General features: G+C 37.7%; 2 protein-coding genes across 2 annotated transcripts in view; both read left to right on the forward strand.

Moving 5' to 3' along the window:
- The first annotated feature begins 1,495 nt into the window (after window positions 1–1,495).
- LOC129353821 (gamma-glutamylaminecyclotransferase C-like) lies at window positions 1,496–3,318 on the forward strand. Its single transcript, XM_055023271.1, has 2 exons — window positions 1,496–1,561; window positions 2,264–3,318. Exons 1-2 carry the CDS (start codon window positions 1,496–1,498, stop codon window positions 2,750–2,752), a joined length of 555 nt encoding a protein of 184 aa, XP_054879246.1. The 3' UTR covers window positions 2,753–3,318.
- A 309-nt stretch (window positions 3,319–3,627) lies between these two features.
- LOC129353783 (NLR family CARD domain-containing protein 3-like) overlaps window positions 3,628–18,080 on the forward strand; it is a 109,013-nt gene continuing 94,560 nt past the window's right edge. The window contains 1 exon segment of the mRNA XM_055023227.1: window positions 3,628–3,663. Within this exon segment, the coding sequence (XP_054879202.1) occupies window positions 3,659–3,663 (5 nt within the window). The 5' untranslated portion in view covers window positions 3,628–3,658.

Genomic DNA, 18,080 nt, shown 5'->3' on the forward strand with positions numbered 1-18,080 from the left:
TGACGCTGACGCTAAATGATTCCTTTATTTCTTCTGTAATATTTTTGTCGTTTTAATAATAAATATTACATTAAAATTACTTTTATATTTGCATTTACAATTAAACATTTAGGAAATTATAGGTAATAAGTTGTTTTTATATCTTTATGTATTTTATTTTATTACTTTATCGCTTTTATTTCATTTAATGTTTTACTTTTGTGTTTTATATTGGATTTTCTGGAAGTCGTTAGCTGTCCATTTCTGCTTAGGGTCAATGTTTCACGTAAAAAAAATTCAAAAATAAATGACAATATAAAAAATTAAAAAATATTCTCCAGTAATGATTTGGTTTGTTAATGAGGAAAAATAAATGAAGAAATATTTTAAAAAATAGTTTCCTATTATTTTCATGATACTATTTTGCCATTTTATGATCAGTAGAAGGATAGCATGGTAGTTTAGAGAGTAGGATGGGGAAGTCAGCACTTTTAGCTGCAAGATACGGAGGAAAATAAGGTGGAAAGCTGGAAAATTATCAATGAAATTAAATTTTAAAGTGATGTAAAATCAGAAGTGGCAGTTTGTATGCCTTACTTTGCTTCTTATGTGCTCTATCAGATTCATACATTACATTTTCATATTATCCACTTTGACAAAGTGAACTCATAGTGGCTAAAAGAAATAAAGACACAGTACCAACAGAAAAATGATACATTTCTCCTTATTGCATCGCCAGAGCTTGTGAAGATCTGCCCTAATGCAGAAGCTGGAAGTTTATTAGATCTCAGTGGATTTGCAGGCTGAGTCAGCAGGCAGCGTTCCTGGCAGATTTACTATCAGCCATCTTGATTTGGAAAATAAAACATGCAGATGCACTTTAGCCTCTTGGATCAGCTCATTTCAACAATAAAATACTCTGAAGGGGCACATTTCAAATGAAGAATCTGTTGTTTTTCTGGTTTCATCCATCTTCTGCACCAAATAAAGGCGTGACCTTTATTTGTCCTTCAGACGTCAGAGAAAGAACAGTAATGAGTAAAGTTGGCTCTGGATCTGGAAGAACTGATTTAAAACCTGTGCCATAATTCTGTTGGAAGCGTATTAAAGTTGCCATATCTCAGTGCTGCTAAGTGGATTTTAATGGAGCCAGCTGTGTAAATTGCAGAAGCCTAACTGCTTTGTTTCCATGTTTTTATTCATAACCCTCCATCTGAGAACCTCTGGTATTCATATGTGTGGCCTATTAAAGAAATTACCTTGTTTGTCTTTTCACTGAAGAAAATGTTTTTTTCCCCATCATATTCTGACTATTTCCTACATTAGAAATCAGTAATGAAAATTTATAATTTATCAGAAGTAAAGAATATTTAAAGTTATTTATTTCTGTCTTATTGTTTAGTAAAATAAAAACAATGTTCTTTAATGTATAAAATTACGTCAGAGCTGACGTTACAGTTTTCGAGACCGGAATCACTTGTGCGCATGCGTGAAAGACATAAACTGATTGCTCCACATGACCCGAACTCTAACCGGTTCTTCTCGATCTGCAAAGATCACTGACCCAGTTTTACGTCTGCAGGTATATTTCTTAAGTTTTTGAATTTAGTATAGTACGTGGAACGTGATTACGTCATTACAGAGCAGTTTGTGCTTTATTACTCCATGACAGCCGTTTCTGCTCCGATGTTTCTGTTTGTGTCGTTAATAGATGTATAATTAAAGATCTGCAGAAATGTTGACCTAGAGCAACTCTGATGTTCATATAAGGATCATTTTTCGATAAGGTTTGATTTTTAAAGTTTTATTGAACCTAATATCAAAGGAATTTTTTTTCTTTTTCTTATTTATTTTTTTAATTGTTTAGCAAATAAAATAAATACTTCAGTTGCTCAGGGCAGAATCAAAAGGGAGCGTACAAACACCAAATAAAAAGTAAAACAATTTATTTGTCTGCTTCGAACAAGTTTTATTTTGGTTGTATGGTCTAATGGTTTAGTTAATGTTTAGTTTTTAAGTCTAATGAGCAGCTAAAGGAATATCTAAATCGTAAAAAAAAAAAACTTATCAAGGTTTTAGTCTTTATAGAGCTGCCCTGCAAAGTAATAAATATTTTTATTGACAGCAAGCCGCTGTGTACAGCAATTTTTATTGGAGGCTTTTGACACTGTTGATTATTAAGAATAAGATTTATCAGTGTTTCTGCAGGATACTCTTTTCAACTATTTGTTATAAATGTAGCCAAACAGAAGCAAACCAATTTGCCTCTTTTTTCATTTCCCAGGTGCCTTCAGTCTTCATGCATCGTGTTTTTGTTTACGGCTCCCTAAAGAGGGGCCAACCCAATTACTTCTACATGACAGACAGCCGTTACGGAAAGGCCGAGTTCCTCTGTACCGCCGTCACCATTCAGAAGTATCCACTGGTGATCGCTACCAAGTACAACATCCCCTTCCTCCTCAACCTCCCAGGCCAAGGCAACAGAGTCCATGGGGAAATCTACCAAGTGGACGTAAAGATGCTTGAATTCCTCGACAGTTTTGAAAATATCCCCACCATGTACCAGCGGACTGTGGTGGAGCTGGAAGTCAAGATGGCGGACGAAGAGGGGAAGCTGTCGCCTGGAAGCATCATGGAGGCGTTTGTGTATAACACCACCACCTACCAACCAGACTGGCCATCACTGCCCACCTACGACAACTACGACTCTAACGGAGACCATGGACTAAAATTTATGCTGAGGGAAGACAGACAGTGGGCTTCAATTGAGTGATGCTCATAACTTCTATTCCACAGAATCAGTCAGTCTTGAACACAGGGAATATGTTTCGCAATTGGATGTGTGGAAAGTCAAGAAACCCGTTGTAATCTGTCAATATTTAGAAAGTTTACCTCATGTTATGTGCAAATCAATAAGATGATTTAATATGAAATGATAACATGATGCATTAATGCTGCAGTTCATCAAGTCAGAGGACTCCAAAGTGCTTTACTTTCATTCATATACAGAATGAGGTGAGGTTCATTGTAGTTTATTGTTAACCATGTTTTCTATAGAGTGGTTTTATCGGGAAAAGCAACAAGACGAAAAGTCATACTGTTGCAAAACATACAATTAGCAATAATTAAAGCTGTATGTCTGAAGTTATTGACATAATGACAAAGTGGAAAACAGTAATTTAATCCAGATTGTCCAGGTAAGATCTCGGACAAAGGAGTATTCCAGAAATTGGAGACAAAATAATGTAAAGAATCCCACAAATGTGACAAATAAATGATAAATGTTTCTGATCCATTTGGATCACATGTATGACTTGTAACACCTGATCATTTTCAGGATTAAAGCCTGTTTTTATAAAACCAAATCTCATTATTTCTCAGGGTGATTCACACTGAGGGGTTCTGGTTGGGTCTTGAAACTAGTGAACGGACCTGGTGGAGCACAGAGACAAAAATGATTGAACTCCAACAAAACTATGAGGAAACTGAAGGTCCCTGCCTTTCCTCAGAACTGAACTGGATCAGAACCGGTTCAGCAGCATCTGAATCAGCCAATCAGCAGTGGAGTTTCTTCCTCTCTGCGTGTCTCTGCTGGTTCCAGTAGAAACGGTGATCTGGTGTCAGAGGTGATCTGCTGCTGGGATCCGATGGACGCCTCTCTGTTCGTTCTGAGAGGAAGATGATGATGATGATGATGATCCTCCTGCTCGGTAAGATCACCTTCCTCTATCTGCTCCTCATTCTCTCCAGTCTCTCTGCAAGATGCTGATCAGACTCAGAGCTTCTTGGTTCTGATCCATTCTTCTCTATAACCGACCCTTGGTGACCTCAGCTAGTTGATGGTTCTGGTTTCCAGCGACTCGTCTCTCACCAGTCCTCCCAGTAGATCTCACTGGTTTATTGTTCCTGGTTGGATTCTGGTCTCTTCCATCCAACCTGTGGCTCCACTTTGCCGTTTCCTGTCTGGGTCCAGTTTCTCTGGTTTGGGTTCAGCAGCTGATCTGGTTCTGATATTTTCTATCAGGTTGTAGTTCTGTCAGCATCAGAACCACTGAGACCCATACAGACCAGTAATCTGGACTTTAGCTCCCAGAAATATTAACCTCAGAAACCAGTGATGAATGTTTGCAGATGTTGAAGGTTCTGATTTTCCTTCCTGTCTTCAGTTTTTCACATAAATGTTCATTTGAATCCAAGATGGCCGCCTGGTGGTTGTAGTTTGTAGTTTATTTCTCCTGAATTCACCTCAGTCTCAGGTTGGTGGTCATAATGTTCTGCTGCTGATGCATGATGGTGGTCTGACCATTAAAGGAGAATCAGGTTCTGGTGGGTTCGGTTCTTTTCTGGTTTACTGGTTTTATAAAAAAAAAACCTGATCTGTGGATGATATTCAGAATATAATTATGAGTTTTTGTATCAAACAGCAATTCTTTAGTCAGTGGGAAAATTGCAACATATTTAGGTCAACATGTTCAACTAATCCTGGATCCTTTAACAAATATCTTGACTGTATTACCCCTTTGAGATGACGGTAACATTGAGGTTCTGTTGAAGTAATAAAAATATGTAAAATATACAGAAATGTCCAAATTGTTGTTAGATCAACAAAACGCATCAGTTTCACAGCAGAAACTGACTGAAAGGAAGGTTTAAATTCTGTAACTATAAAGAATTAGGACCAAAAGTCCCAGAAAAATACAGTTAGAAGAATTTTAGTTTTTTATAAAGTTACAGAAATAAAATCTGCCCCAAAAATCACCAAGATACTAAAACAAAAATCTTTGTCATCAAATCCGTCCAAGAGATAAAACAACCTGAAAACTGAAAGCAGGATTTCTGCAAATAACCACAAACAGCAACTCTGAAAAAACACATTCATGCTTTTTGAGTTTCATCTGTTTCAGTCTTTCAGTTTTTACATTTTAACAGCTATTTTAAGACCTTTTGTAACTACACACATTCTTCAAGTACATTTCTCAAGATTCAATATAGGCACATTAATGCAACATTTTTTGCTAGAACCTGACATGTAAATATTCAGATTTATTTTTTCTTTGTTTTAATGTTCACTATTATCAAGTCAGTACAAGTCAGCATTTGTTAATGCCGTTAAATAAGAGTCACTGCAGGATTTTATTCAGTCTGACTTTGACCAGAAAAACATCCTGTAAAGAGTTTAATACAGCAGCTTTATTTTATTATTTAAACCTGTATTCATTTCAGCTGTAACACCAAACAGTGAATTAAAAGATGTCATAATAATATCTGAGTCAGAAAACGGTTGATTAACTGTTTGTTTTTCTCTAAGCTCCACATTAAGTGGATATTAAATGTAAACAATGCAGCATTATCCGGACTGTAGTTCCCACTGTGGCCACCATAGGGCGGAAATACCCCTCTCTGAATATAGAGCTGAGTTTGTTGAGCTGCAGTTGGTTTCTGACTTCTGTTAAGTTGATCATGTTTATATCTTTCTCATTATAAATATTAGCATGGTATGTCTAATGGATTGACAGCTGATTTAATAGAACCATGTGTTATTTATGTATAGATAGCACGTCTTTATATTGTAAATAACACTTCAATTTCCTGATGAAATAAAAAAACTGGTTTGTTCGCCAACATGGTGAATTTCCTATTTAGAGTCAGGAGAATATTTATGAAAACTTTATTTTACATAGTCGTGCTTTCTGGTAAAATAATTAACAAGCTAAAATGAACTTACAGGTGAATTCAGTTAATTATGTTTTACGTTGAATAAACCTTTTATATTTAATTTTTCTCCATTAGATATTTTCATCCTGCTCTATACTCTGATCTCAGCGGGTTGGATTTGATCACCAGCACATTTTTATTGTTTATATTTTTCTGGCTTTGATTCTCAAATTTATCCACAGTTAATCTTTTTGGGAGGATTTTTGTGAAGTAAGTTTTATTTTCTTTTCCATTTATTAACCCTGCAGTGACCTTTTAACAACATTAATTTCAGTTGATTTTATTCAACTGATAAAGTGAAATAACTTCATCAAATGATCTGGTTGATTAATATGAGGAATATGATAATTCACCACTAGAGGGCAGTGAGCGCTAATAATCAATCCTCCACCAAAACTTGTTTGTTCTGCTGGTTTTCTGCTGAATCCATTAAAAAAGCTGCTCAGCTTCGGATCTGCTTCACTAAAAGCAAAATCTAAATACTGAAGGTTTTCAATCTTTATTCTAGTTTTGTTGTTTCACTCTGTGAGTCACGTGACGTCATGTGGAAAAGAAACTGAAAGCAAGTTTGGTTTCTTCAGAACAGCGTCCATTTTGAGTCGCAGCAGGGAAACAACTTGTCGACTTGTTAATAACAGTAAGTGTTGCCGCTCCGGGTCTCTCCGTGTTTCTTCGTGTTTCTCCGTGTTTCTCTCGGCTCTCTGGAGCCTTTCTAACCGATGAACCACCGCAGCTTCCCGGGTTCTCAACCACCGGGTCGCTCGGTGTTGGAGGTCGCTGTTTACTTTATTAAATGACTGATCTAGAAAGGAATTAGTCAGAGGTTAAACAAAATGCTTATTGTGAGCATTTCACAATTTCATTTGACTAATAGGTTGATTTGTGGTAATAACACTGATGCTGATGATTGACACATTTGTGAAGTAAAAATAAATATAATACTTATCTGTAGGAGTTCTTGCTCTGTAAAATATCATTACTTAGGGGTAACACTTAGGACTCAGTGTTTACGGTTCACTAAAAATGTTTTTCTGACAGTTACAGTTGTTAAGAAACAAAGATTCCCGTTAAATTCCATAGGAAATGAATGAGGGTCATTTTTGACCCACTCAAAGGGATACTAATATAAAACATGCTATTTCTTAAAATGTATATAAGGTAAATCAAAAATTTATTGTATGATATCAGTAACATTTTTTGAAGAATATCTGGAATATGAAGTGATGAAAACATCACTACAAAGATATTGCAAAAAAGATGATGTCACCGGGTCAAAAGGACCCACTAAAGCATCAGAGGGTTGAACTCTATGATACAACTTTTTAAAACTAATTAAAAATTAAAAATACATTTTTTTCTTTTAGCTTTTAACCCAGAGTGAGCTAAGATCTCTGTCTTAATGCTGCGCTCCTACTTACTTGAATTGGTGATGTTTTGATTTCTATTTTCTTACATTATTGTTTTTTATTTTTAAACATGTTGATCAGCTGCAATATTGTATTTCATGAGCTTTAGAATAAAGTGGTATGGATGTAAGTGTAGATTGTGCAATAATGACCTTTTCAAATTTAACCTAAATAAATTAATGTAACTTTTTACAGTGCATCAGCGTTCTTGCAGAAACTCTCACTGTAAAACCTCTGCCGTTTAAACATAAAAGAAGAAGAACAGAAACATTGTAAATTAGTTTCTCTGCTTGCTGAAATAAGCAGAAAGTGAATCACATCACTCCGTCCCTCAGCAGTCTGAGGATCAGCAGAAACATGTTTTTCTTTTCGTGGATCAGAACCGGCTTTATGCAGTCCACAGATTTTCTCTCTTCCTCCTCACTGAGTTTTGTCTTTTCCAGGTTTTCCTCTTGTTGCTTCTTACAGCAAGAAGAAACTCTTTGTCTCTCAAAGCTCTGCTGGAAAACTGCGTCCAGATCCAGACTGACTGATCCAGAACCAGTTGCCAACTCAACAAAAGAAATTGTTTAGGCTGAAATCAGAATCAGGAGGTCAGGCTATTAAAGATTGGCGATCGGCTAGAAATCTGCAATCGGTGCATCCCTAAAAAACTTAATAATACCTTTAAATGGAGCAAAAATAATAAATATTTTATATCAGTTGTAAGAAACTATTACATTTAGTTTCTTACAACTGAAACTAAATGTAAAAATGTTGCATTTTTGTGCCTCTTTATATAAAATTTCTATTGTGAGACAGATCAATTGACTAATATGTTTCAGGCCTCGCTGAGTGAGGGGGGCTTTCTCCCCCTATAGAAGCAGCTGTTTACCCATGATTCCTTGCAGCGGGTCCAGCTGGTATTTACCCATGATTCCTTGCAGTGGGTCCAGCTGGTATTTACCCATGATTCCTTGCAGCAGGTCCTGCTGGTATTTACCCATGATTCAGTGGGTCCAGCTGGTATTTACCCATGATTCCTTGCAGTGGGTCCAGCTGATATTTACCCATGATTCCTTGCAGCGGGTCCAGCTGGTACCTCAGCTGGATGCTGTGGTCCCTGAAAGCTGCTTTGTGACTCTTTAGCTGTGAGGAAATCCTGCTGAGCTGCACACAGAGGCTGACATGTTGCTGAGATCCCAGCTGGACCCGGTTCTGTCTGGAGGAGAGCTGTGGACCCAACCTGAGCTGCTGCTCCCTCAGAACCTCCTGCACACTGACTCCCTCCATACAGATTTACAATAGAGCCAAATGTTCACTTCTTCATTTACCTGATTCACTCTGATTCTCTGAACACATGATGGGAACCAGCTTTCTGCTTCCAGTTACTGGAACTGGATCACTGGGACTGACTGGTTCTGGTTTCTCTCTCAAAAGGTCCAGAAGATGGAAGATCTGGATCTAAAAGAACCTCCAGGATCCAAAAGTCCATCTATGAGGAGTGGCCGGTCCAAAGGTCATGATCCACTCTTCAGTACTGAACCTGGACCCTCAGACAGAAAGTAAGAAACCAGTTTCTAACTGATTCATGTGAATCTATAGAGATAAAATATAAATTAACTGGTTGATCTCAGTGTTTTAATAAACAGTAACTTAATTTTCTTACTTATTAAAGTTAGACCTGAAGGATGTTTGTCAGTAAATTAGTTTGAATGAATTAATATGGATTAAAATGTTGCATGAAAACAGAAACATGTGAGGAGCAACAATTCAGATTGTCTGTAAACCCACTGAAGCAGTGAAACCAGCATCTTCCAGACTGGGAACACTGGCATCAGTCATCATACCAAATATAATTCAATGAAGTATTTAAAACCAGAAATCATCAATGTTCTGAGGTTCTGTTCTGACCCAGTTTCTGGTCCCTGGTTCTTTGTGGACCTGCATGAACATGTTCAGCTCCAGCCTGTTGCTAGTGAATATTTCAGTGATGAAGAAATGTCTTCACAGGAGCAGCTTTAGTGAGGAGGAGCTTCCATCTTGCTGTGCTTTGGGTCAGAATGTTCTGATGGATCCGGCTGGACCAGCTGCCCCCAGTGTGGGAAACAACCCAGAACAGGATCTGGACCGACAGCCAATCAGAGCAGCCGTGCTCCAGGTGAGCCTGAACATGTCCAATCAGAGCTTCTTCCTTCCAGATCCACGTCTTTAGTTGAGATTTGGACATTTAATGATTAAAAGTTTTATGTTTCAGTAACTCGACTTAATAAACTATTTATTTAATTTCAGTCGGTTAAAAAAAAATGGCCACAAGATAAATATACAAATTTGACTTTTTATTTTGGTCTTTTTTTTAAAATGATAAATGAATACTCTTACTCTGAAGGGTCATGTTGCAGCTCTAAATAAAACAATCACTTCATAGAATCACTTTGATGATTCTTACAGATCATTATATTTGGGTTTCAGCACATTATGAGGTTAAGGGGAATGAACTAGCAGAAAGGATGGCTAAGGAGAGCAGCAATCTGGTATTGGTTGATAGTAATGTCATGTTTAGAATAACAGAAATAAAGTGTATAATAAAACAAACAAAAAAAAAGACCTGGCAAAAGTTATAGCTCAGCAAATTGTCCAGCTGCCAAAATGGTGAATCTGACCTGCTGAGAAGGATTTTTGTTCTATTTTTATTGGTTATTTCACCAGGCCTTTAAGGTTCTGCTGGAAAATTTGAGTTTACAATTATAGCTTTCAATTTGAGAAGTGATTAAAGGACAAGAGGGAGAAAGTGATTTAAACTCTGTCACCATTAGAAAGTGATTTAGAGCAACCTCAGAGGTCACTGAAGTCTCTGAAAAGCTCCTGGTTCAAGGTTGAGGTTCAGCCTGGAGATGATGGTAAATGTAGAATATAAGGAGTTATGTTACAGAAAAGCTTCTTCAGGAAGTGAATAGTTTGTGATCCAAACGTTGTTGGAGAAGAATCAGACAGATGAATGTGAGGACAGCAGAGCTGCAGCAGCAACAGAGGAGTGGAGGACAATCTGGGGACCAACAACTAGAACAGAAACCTTATTCACTCTGACAATATAACACAGACTGCATTATATATATTTACAGTATAAATGCAAAATGTAATAATACTAACAATCTGTTGGCTCAACAATTTCCAGTCTCTAATTGTTCCTTAAAAAATCCAATCCAGACTCTGACTGAGGAAAGTCATTTTAAATGTGAACATTAATGATGTAATGACTCATTTCTTTGGCAGATTAAAGTTTTTTCTCCAGATTTCTTTCATAAAGACTGAAAAATGAAGGGTGGAAACATTTTTCTGTTTCTATAAGGACAATGATGACATGATGCAGAAGAGTTGATGTTACTGAAAACTCCTGGATTCAATGACTCTGATGGTTTTGTTCCAACTTTATCACTGAATCATGTTTTTTACTACAGTTGTCTTTGTGTTTGAGCAGATGTGGTCTGCAGGAGGTTCTAGAGGAACATAAGATCAGTCTGAGGAGAAGATGTGAACGTGTGACTGAAGGAAGTGATGAAACAGGAAGTAGAACCCTCCTCAATAGGATCTACACTGATCTCTACATCACAGAGGGACAGAGTGATGAGGTTAACACCCAACATGAGGTGAAGCAGCTGGAGAGAGCTTCCAAGTTCCAGAACCTCCATGTTTCTGCAATCAGGGTCCACGACCTTTTTAAAGCCTTCCTGATCAACATAAACCCATCAGAGTGGTTCTGACCAACGGCGTTGCTGGTGTTGGAAAAACCTTCTCAGTGCAGAAGTTCACTCTGGACTGGGCTGAGGGCTTGGAGAACCAAGATGTCAGTGTGGTGGTTCTGCTTTCGTTCAGGGAGCTGAACTTGATCAGAGATCAGCAGCACAGTCTTCTCTCTCTGCTCCATGTTTTCCATCCAACACTCCAGAAGCTCCCAGCAGAGCAACTGGCTAAATGCAAACTCCTCTTCATCCTTGACGGTCTGGATGAAAACAGACTTTCATTGGACTTCAACAAGAGTCATCTGGTTTCTGACGTCACACAGAAATCATCGGTTAATGTTCTGCTGACAAACCTCATCAAGGGGAACCTGCTTCCCTCGGCTCTCATCTGGATAACTTCCAGACCTGCAGCGGCCAATCAGATCCCTCCTTCATGTGTTACCAGGACAACAGAAGTACGAGGCTTCACCGATGCCCAGAAGGAGGAGTACTTCAGGAGGAGGTTCAGTGATGAAGAGCTGTCCAGCAGAATCATCTCCCACATCAAGACCTGCAGGAGCCTCCACATCATGTGTGGAATCCCAGTCTTCTGCTGGATCACTGCTACAGTTCTGGAGAACATGGTGACCTCAGAGCAGAGAGGAGAGCTGCCCAAGACCATGACTGACATGTACTCTCACTTCCTGCTGGTCCAGACAAAGAGGAAGAACAACAAGTACCATGGAGGACATGAGACAAGTCCACAGGAGCTGATGGAGGCTGACAGGGAAGTTCTTCTGAAGCTGGGGAGGCTGGCGTTTGAACATCTGGAGAAAGGAAAACATCATGTTCTACCAAGAAGACCTGGAGCAGTGTGGTCTGGATGTCACAGAGGCCTCAGTGTACTCAGGAGTTTGTACAGAGATCTTCAAAAGAGAGAGTGTGATCTTCCAGAAATCAGTCTACTGCTTTGTTCATCTGAGCATCCAGGAGTTTCTGGCTGCAGTCTACATGCTCCACTGCTTCACCAGCAGGAAGTCAGAGGAGATCAAGACGTTCCTGGGAGACGAATACAGAGAAACATCTCTAGATGAGTTCATGAAGAAAGTCATGGAGAAATCCCTCAGCAGTCAAAATGGCCACCTGGACCTGTTTGTCCGCTTCCTTCATGGTCTCACTGTGGAGCCAACCAGAGACTCTTAGAAGATCTACTGGGTCAGACAGAGACCAGTCCAGAAACCATCCAGAGAATCATCACCAACCTGAAGGAGATGAACACTGATAGAATCTCTCCTGCCAGAAGCATCAACATCTTCCACTGTCTGGTGGAGATGAACGACGTCTCATTTTATCAGGAGATCCAACGGCTGCTGGATTCAGGGAAGGAGCTCTCAGAGACTAACTGTTCAGCTCTGGCCTTCATGCTGCAGATGTCAGAGGTTCTGGATGAGTTGGACCTGGAGAAGTACAACACATCAGAATCAGGACGACAGAGACTGGTTCCAGCTGTGAGGAACTGCAGAAAGGCTCGGTGAGTCCAGATGTTTTCATTGTGTGATGCTGATTCAGCTCTATTGTCCTCCTGTTTCTTCTTCTGTCTTCAAGTTGATTCTGGATGTTTTTGCTCTTTATCTACTTCCTTCATCCTCTGGATTATTTCAGCCAATCACACATCTAAACATTCAGCTCATCCAGGACAGATGCAGCTCCTGTTTTTTAGACATTTTGATCATTTTAAAAATATTTAACTTTTATCAGTTTTCAGGATGAAATGAATAGAAAACCCTGAACTCTAGAAAATTTATTTTCTCTAAGATCCAATCAGCCAGAGAAACTTTTTTTTTCAAATATATTTTATTGAGTATTCTCTTTTTTGGTACAACAAATTCACACAACAAACTTAACATTATAATATGTACTTATACACTCTTGGATTCACTCCCACACTCACCCTTCAAACCTGCATTTGTTTGGTTCCAAAAATATCAAGAACTTTTAGATTAGAGAAAAAAGACAAAGAAGAATAACAGAACAATATATGAATAGAAACAGTAGACAAGACATCCATTAATAAGTTCCACCTTCAGTCCCTATGGTCTTCATATATGGCTCCCAGAGATTTTCAAAGTCCCGTTGTTTACCCTTGGTGATGTATGTTAGTTTTTCCAGTCCGAGCGAATTTGCAATTTCCTTCTTCCAGAGTCCCAGGGAGGGTGCGTCCATACCCCTCCAGCATAATGCTATAGATCTTCTGGCTTGAAGAAGTCCATAGTCTATCAATTTAGTTTTCCTCTGTGATTGTTTAAATTCCACTGGGTATATTCCTAGAACACAGATTTTAACCTCCAATGGGACTTTCACCTCAAACAAGTCAGATAGACACCCAATAACATCCCTCCAAACTTCTGAATTTTAAGACAATCCCACAAACAATGGAGAAGCGTTCCTTTTTCAAACAAACATTTAGGGCAAGTATCTGGAATATCACTGGACATATGATGAAGCTTAACTGGTGTTACATAGGTTCTCATGAGCCATTTATATTGCAAAAGTTTAAATCGTGTGTTTATCGTTTGTTTTTGTGCTTTTAAACAGGCCTGGTTCCAGTCTTCCTCATCTATACCTTCGAAAGTATCTCTTCTCCAAGCGTCTAACTTATCTATTGCTGAGTCCTTAGAGGAAAGCATTAACAAATTATAGAACACAGAAAGAAAACTTTTCCCTTTTGAGTCTTCAACACACACCTCTTCTATTTTCGTTAAGGGTGGAATGTCAACTATTTGTTTCAGTTTTGATGACATAAAGTTTTTCAATTGCAAGTATTTAAAAAAATGTTTCGGTGGTATTAAATACTTCTTACATAACTGATCAAAAGTAAGTAACTTGCCATCAACATATAGATCTTTAATTTTCTGAATGCCTTTGGTTTTCCATAGTTTAAATCCTCCATCATTTTTTCCTGGGGTGAACCTTTCATTACCCCAAATAGGGGTAAATTGTGATAACTGTAGTCGCTCAGCTACATGTTTATGTGCTGCATGCCAGTTTGTAATCGTATTTTTAAAAAAAGGATTTTTTGTGGTCTTTTTAATGTCTTTAGATCCGAAGAATATAGAAAGGTATTTAAGGGGAAATCTGGAACAGATTGTTGTTCAATGTCTACCCAGGCTGGAGGTGCCATCGGGCAAAAGTAATGGGTAGCTGATGTTAGTTGGGCGGCCATATAATACCATCTAAGATTAGGGACTTGAAGTCCACCTCTTTCATAGGGCAGATAGAGTAGTTTTAAACGGAGTCTTGCTTTTCTGTTACTCCAAATAAATTGATTAAATAGTTTGTCCAGACTGTCATAAAATGACTCTGACAGCGGCAATGGAAGTGTTTGGAAATAATACAAAAATTTGGGCAAGATTGTCATTTTTAATAAATTATTCGGCCTATCATTGATATAGGCAGGTTTTACCATCTATTTAGCATTTCTGTGACTTTTCCACAAGGGTATTATAATTTGTTGTGATTATTTCATTAAGGGATGGGGTGACCTTAATGCCTAAATAGTAAAAGCTTTTGTTGTTGTTTTAAATGGGGGGTAGTTACAATAGGACTTCTCCTTTCTTCTTCATTAAGAAACATCAACTCTGATTTAGAATTATTAATTGTATATCCTGAAAATTCACCAAATTCTTTTATTAGATGTAATAATTTAGAAATACTGATTTTCAGATTACTCAAGAAAAATATGATATCATCTGCGAACAGGGAAATGAGATGATCTCTTCCTCCAATTCGAATCCCGGATATTCCTGAATTTGCTCTAACAGCCATCGCCAGAGGTTCCATTGCCAATACAAAAAGTAGTGGTGACAGGGGGCAACCCTGTCTAGTTGACCGTTGTAGATTAAAAGGTTTTGACATGTTATTATTAGTTAAACTTGTGCTATGGGATCAGTATATAATAGTCGTATCCATTTTAGAAAGCTTTCACCAAATCCATATTTGGGGAGCACTTCAAACAGATAATCCCACTCATTCTACCAAAAGCTTGACGTGCGTCCAATGATAACATTGCTGTGTCTTTACAATTATGTTTTTCATGGAATACATTAAGGACCCCGTCTTATATTATGGTAGCCTTGTCTTGTTTTAATAAATCCTTGCTGATCATCTACTATTAAACTGGGCAGATACTTATCTAATCTCCTAGAGAGGGCTTTGCACAAAATCTTTGTATCACATCCCATAAGACTGATTCCTCTATAAGAGAAGCATTCAGTGGAGGGTTTATTTGGTTTTTAGCAAAAGCGTTATTGTAGCTAACCTCAGTGAGTATGGGAGTATTCCAGCTTCATATGATTCCTCATACATGTTGAGAAGTGGTGGGATTAATTTATTTTTAAATGTTTTATAAAATTCTATTGGAAGTCCATCAGGACCTGGGGTTTTACCACTATTCATGTTATCTATTGCTTCAGAGAGATCTTCTATTGTTAAAGGACTATCAAGAGTTGTTTTCTCTTCCTCTAAAAGGTTTTTAAATTTTAATTGATTAAGAAACGCAGCTTGTGCGTCTTCGTTTCCAGAATATTCAGACTTATACACGTTTTTGTAGAATTCTCTAAAATTTTCATTTATTTCTGAAGGGTTTGTGGTTAAAATATCCAAATTTGATTTTATGCTGTTAATTGTTCTTTCCGCTTGCATCTGTTTTATTCTCCAAGCCAATAATTTACCAGCCTTTTCTCCTTGATCATAAAATGCTTGCTTAGTCCACATTAAGTTTTTTACCACTTTCTCTGTGTTGTTAATTTATCATATCTGGTTCTTAAAACATTCAGTATGTGTAATTTTGTCTGATCATTGCTCTGATAAAGTTATGCTTCGCTGGATTTAATTTGTCTCTCTAATAATTTTAATTCTTGGTTGTATTGTTTATTTTTATTACTGCTATAACTGATAATTTCTCCTCTAATATAAGCTTTAAAAGCTTCCCATCTAATACTAGCTGTTGTTTCATCTTTATTTATTTCTAAATATTGATCAATGGAAGTTTCTATAAATGTAACAAATTTTGGGTCTTTTAGCAAATGTGTCTGCATCCTCCATCGTTTCATCCCTTAATCAATCTTATTTACTTTAATTTCCAAGGACACTGCAGCATGATCACTAATTACAATACTATTGTACCAACAGTCCTCCACATGAGGCAATAACTCCACTGAGATAAGAAAATAATCAATACGAGAATGGGATTGGTGTGAGCTTGAATAACATGAAAATTCCTTATTACTTGGGTTCCTTGTTCTCCATACATCATTTATTCTTAACTCTTTTATATAATTAAGGAGTATTTTCCTGGTTTGTGAATGACTGGTATCAATTTGAGTAGATTTATCCAGGCTTGGGTTAAGGGTACAATTAAAGTCCCCTCCTATAATATAAAATCCCTCCAAGGTTGACAAGGTTAAGAATAAATTTTCATAAAAGGATGGGTTATCATTTAGGTCCATAAATATTTATCAAATTTAGTTTTAATGTTGAAATATGTCCCTGCACAATAATATATCTCCCATATGGGTCTTTGATTGTCCTTATAATTTGAAACATTATTGACTTATGTATAAGAATAATAACTCCTCTGGCATGACTGGTAAAGGAAGAGTGATATACCTGACCCTGCCATCTTTTAGTTATCCAATGTATTTCCGGCTCAATCAAATGAGATTCTTGTAAAAAAATTATTTTAGATTTCAAATATTTTAGTCGGTCTAATACTTGTTTCAATTTAGTTTGTTTTCGTATTCCTCTGACATTCCAGCTTGTAATTTGATATTCAAACTATTTCCTTTGGTTGTTTTTTCCATATCAGGTTAATTTACTGTTATACTAAAATAAAGTATGCAAAAATAGTACAGAAAATGCAGGTTTGCACATACATTCACACATTCAACCATACAAGACACAGAACTAGTCATGAACAATCCCCAAAAGAACTTTTGCATTTCTTTATCTGAAATGCCTCCCACTCCCCTTGAACCCAGTTTCTGGAGGAAGTTGATCCACATTACCGAGGAGCAACTAGTCAACATGACCTCACCAAAGCAGACAGTGTCTAGCTATCAAATAATACCATTAGCCTTGATAGAATGGTAATAACTTGCTTAATGCTCAACTTTTAGCATTAACGCCAAAACAGTTCAGATTAGACTTCGAATATGTGAGCACATAAGAGCAGTCGGTTATGTTTATATGAAACTTCCCATTATGTATCCTGACTCTGATCCGGTTGTTGAGGAACAGTCACATAAATGTCTTATCGGTTTACCTGTTTCGCCAGAGAAACTTTTAAACTTTAAACTCTTCACTCATTGAGCCGCTGCTCCATCATTCAGATTTTAGGATCTTTGACTGATTTTATAAAATAATTGTTCAGGTTTAATAAAAATTTGAATCATTGAACTAAATATTTGCAATAATTATAAACTGTGTGAACAGTTGATCTTCATCATCCTCTCCTCTTCCTCCTCCTCTAGTTTCCTCTGAGTTTGTAAATGAGACCAAAATGTGGTTTTTGTCGTCTGGTTCCAGAAAAAGTTCTAGTTTCTGTCAGATCCTCCCAAAGCTCTGAGAATCTGCTTCCAGAGCTGGAACCATTTTCCTCATCAACTCTTCATCTGCAGCCTTTGTTGAAGCTGTTAGCTGTCCTCCATGAAGACCTGCAGAGACATGAGCTTCAACTCTGGAGACATCCAGCCTCTTCTAGTTACTGGAGAACTTTCACTGCTTCACCATGAAATGCTGCTGGACCCAAACGCTCCGTCTCCTCCAGGGGTTTTGCTCTTCAGCTCTTTAGGAGTTTAGCAACAATTTCTCCTCACATCCAAACCTTTGTTCCTCTGAGACAATGGACAGACCACTGCAGAGACATGTGTCCCTCTTCCAACCAGTTTGTCCCAGTTCCTCTCAGATCCACAGTCTGAGAGGACGGTTCTGACCCGAAGGAGCAGCAGGACCGGTTCTGCTGCTGCTCTGCAGGACGACCAGAACAACGTGAAGCTTTTAGCTGCAGCAGGTTGACGACTGTCCACTTTCTACTTTGTTAAAGCATCAAATCCAGCAGATGAACGGAGACAGAACTGGAGCATCATGTGTTTGTTCTGCTCCCAGTTTCCTCTGTGGCAGCATTTAATAACCTGCTGCTAGGAAACATGTTTCTATACAATATATTACTATTATTCATGATGATGCAGCAGATATTGGCTCAACAAACCCAGAGATGCCAGAG

This window comes from Poeciliopsis prolifica, unplaced genomic scaffold, assembly GCF_027474105.1.
Source record: "Poeciliopsis prolifica strain line A6 unplaced genomic scaffold, Auburn_PproV2 SCAFFOLD097, whole genome shotgun sequence".
Taxonomy (NCBI): Eukaryota; Metazoa; Chordata; class Actinopteri; order Cyprinodontiformes; family Poeciliidae; genus Poeciliopsis; species Poeciliopsis prolifica.

Bases quoted from the DNA above. Each gene is read 5' to 3' on its own strand.
- LOC129353821 (XM_055023271.1), top strand. From the start codon at position 1,496: ATGACCCGAACTCTAACCGGTTCTTCTCGATCTGCAAAGATCACTGAC. The intron at 1,562-2,263 runs GTATATTTCTTA...TTCATTTCCCAG, and splicing joins ACCCAGTTTTACGTCTGCAG to GTGCCTTCAGTCTTCATGCA.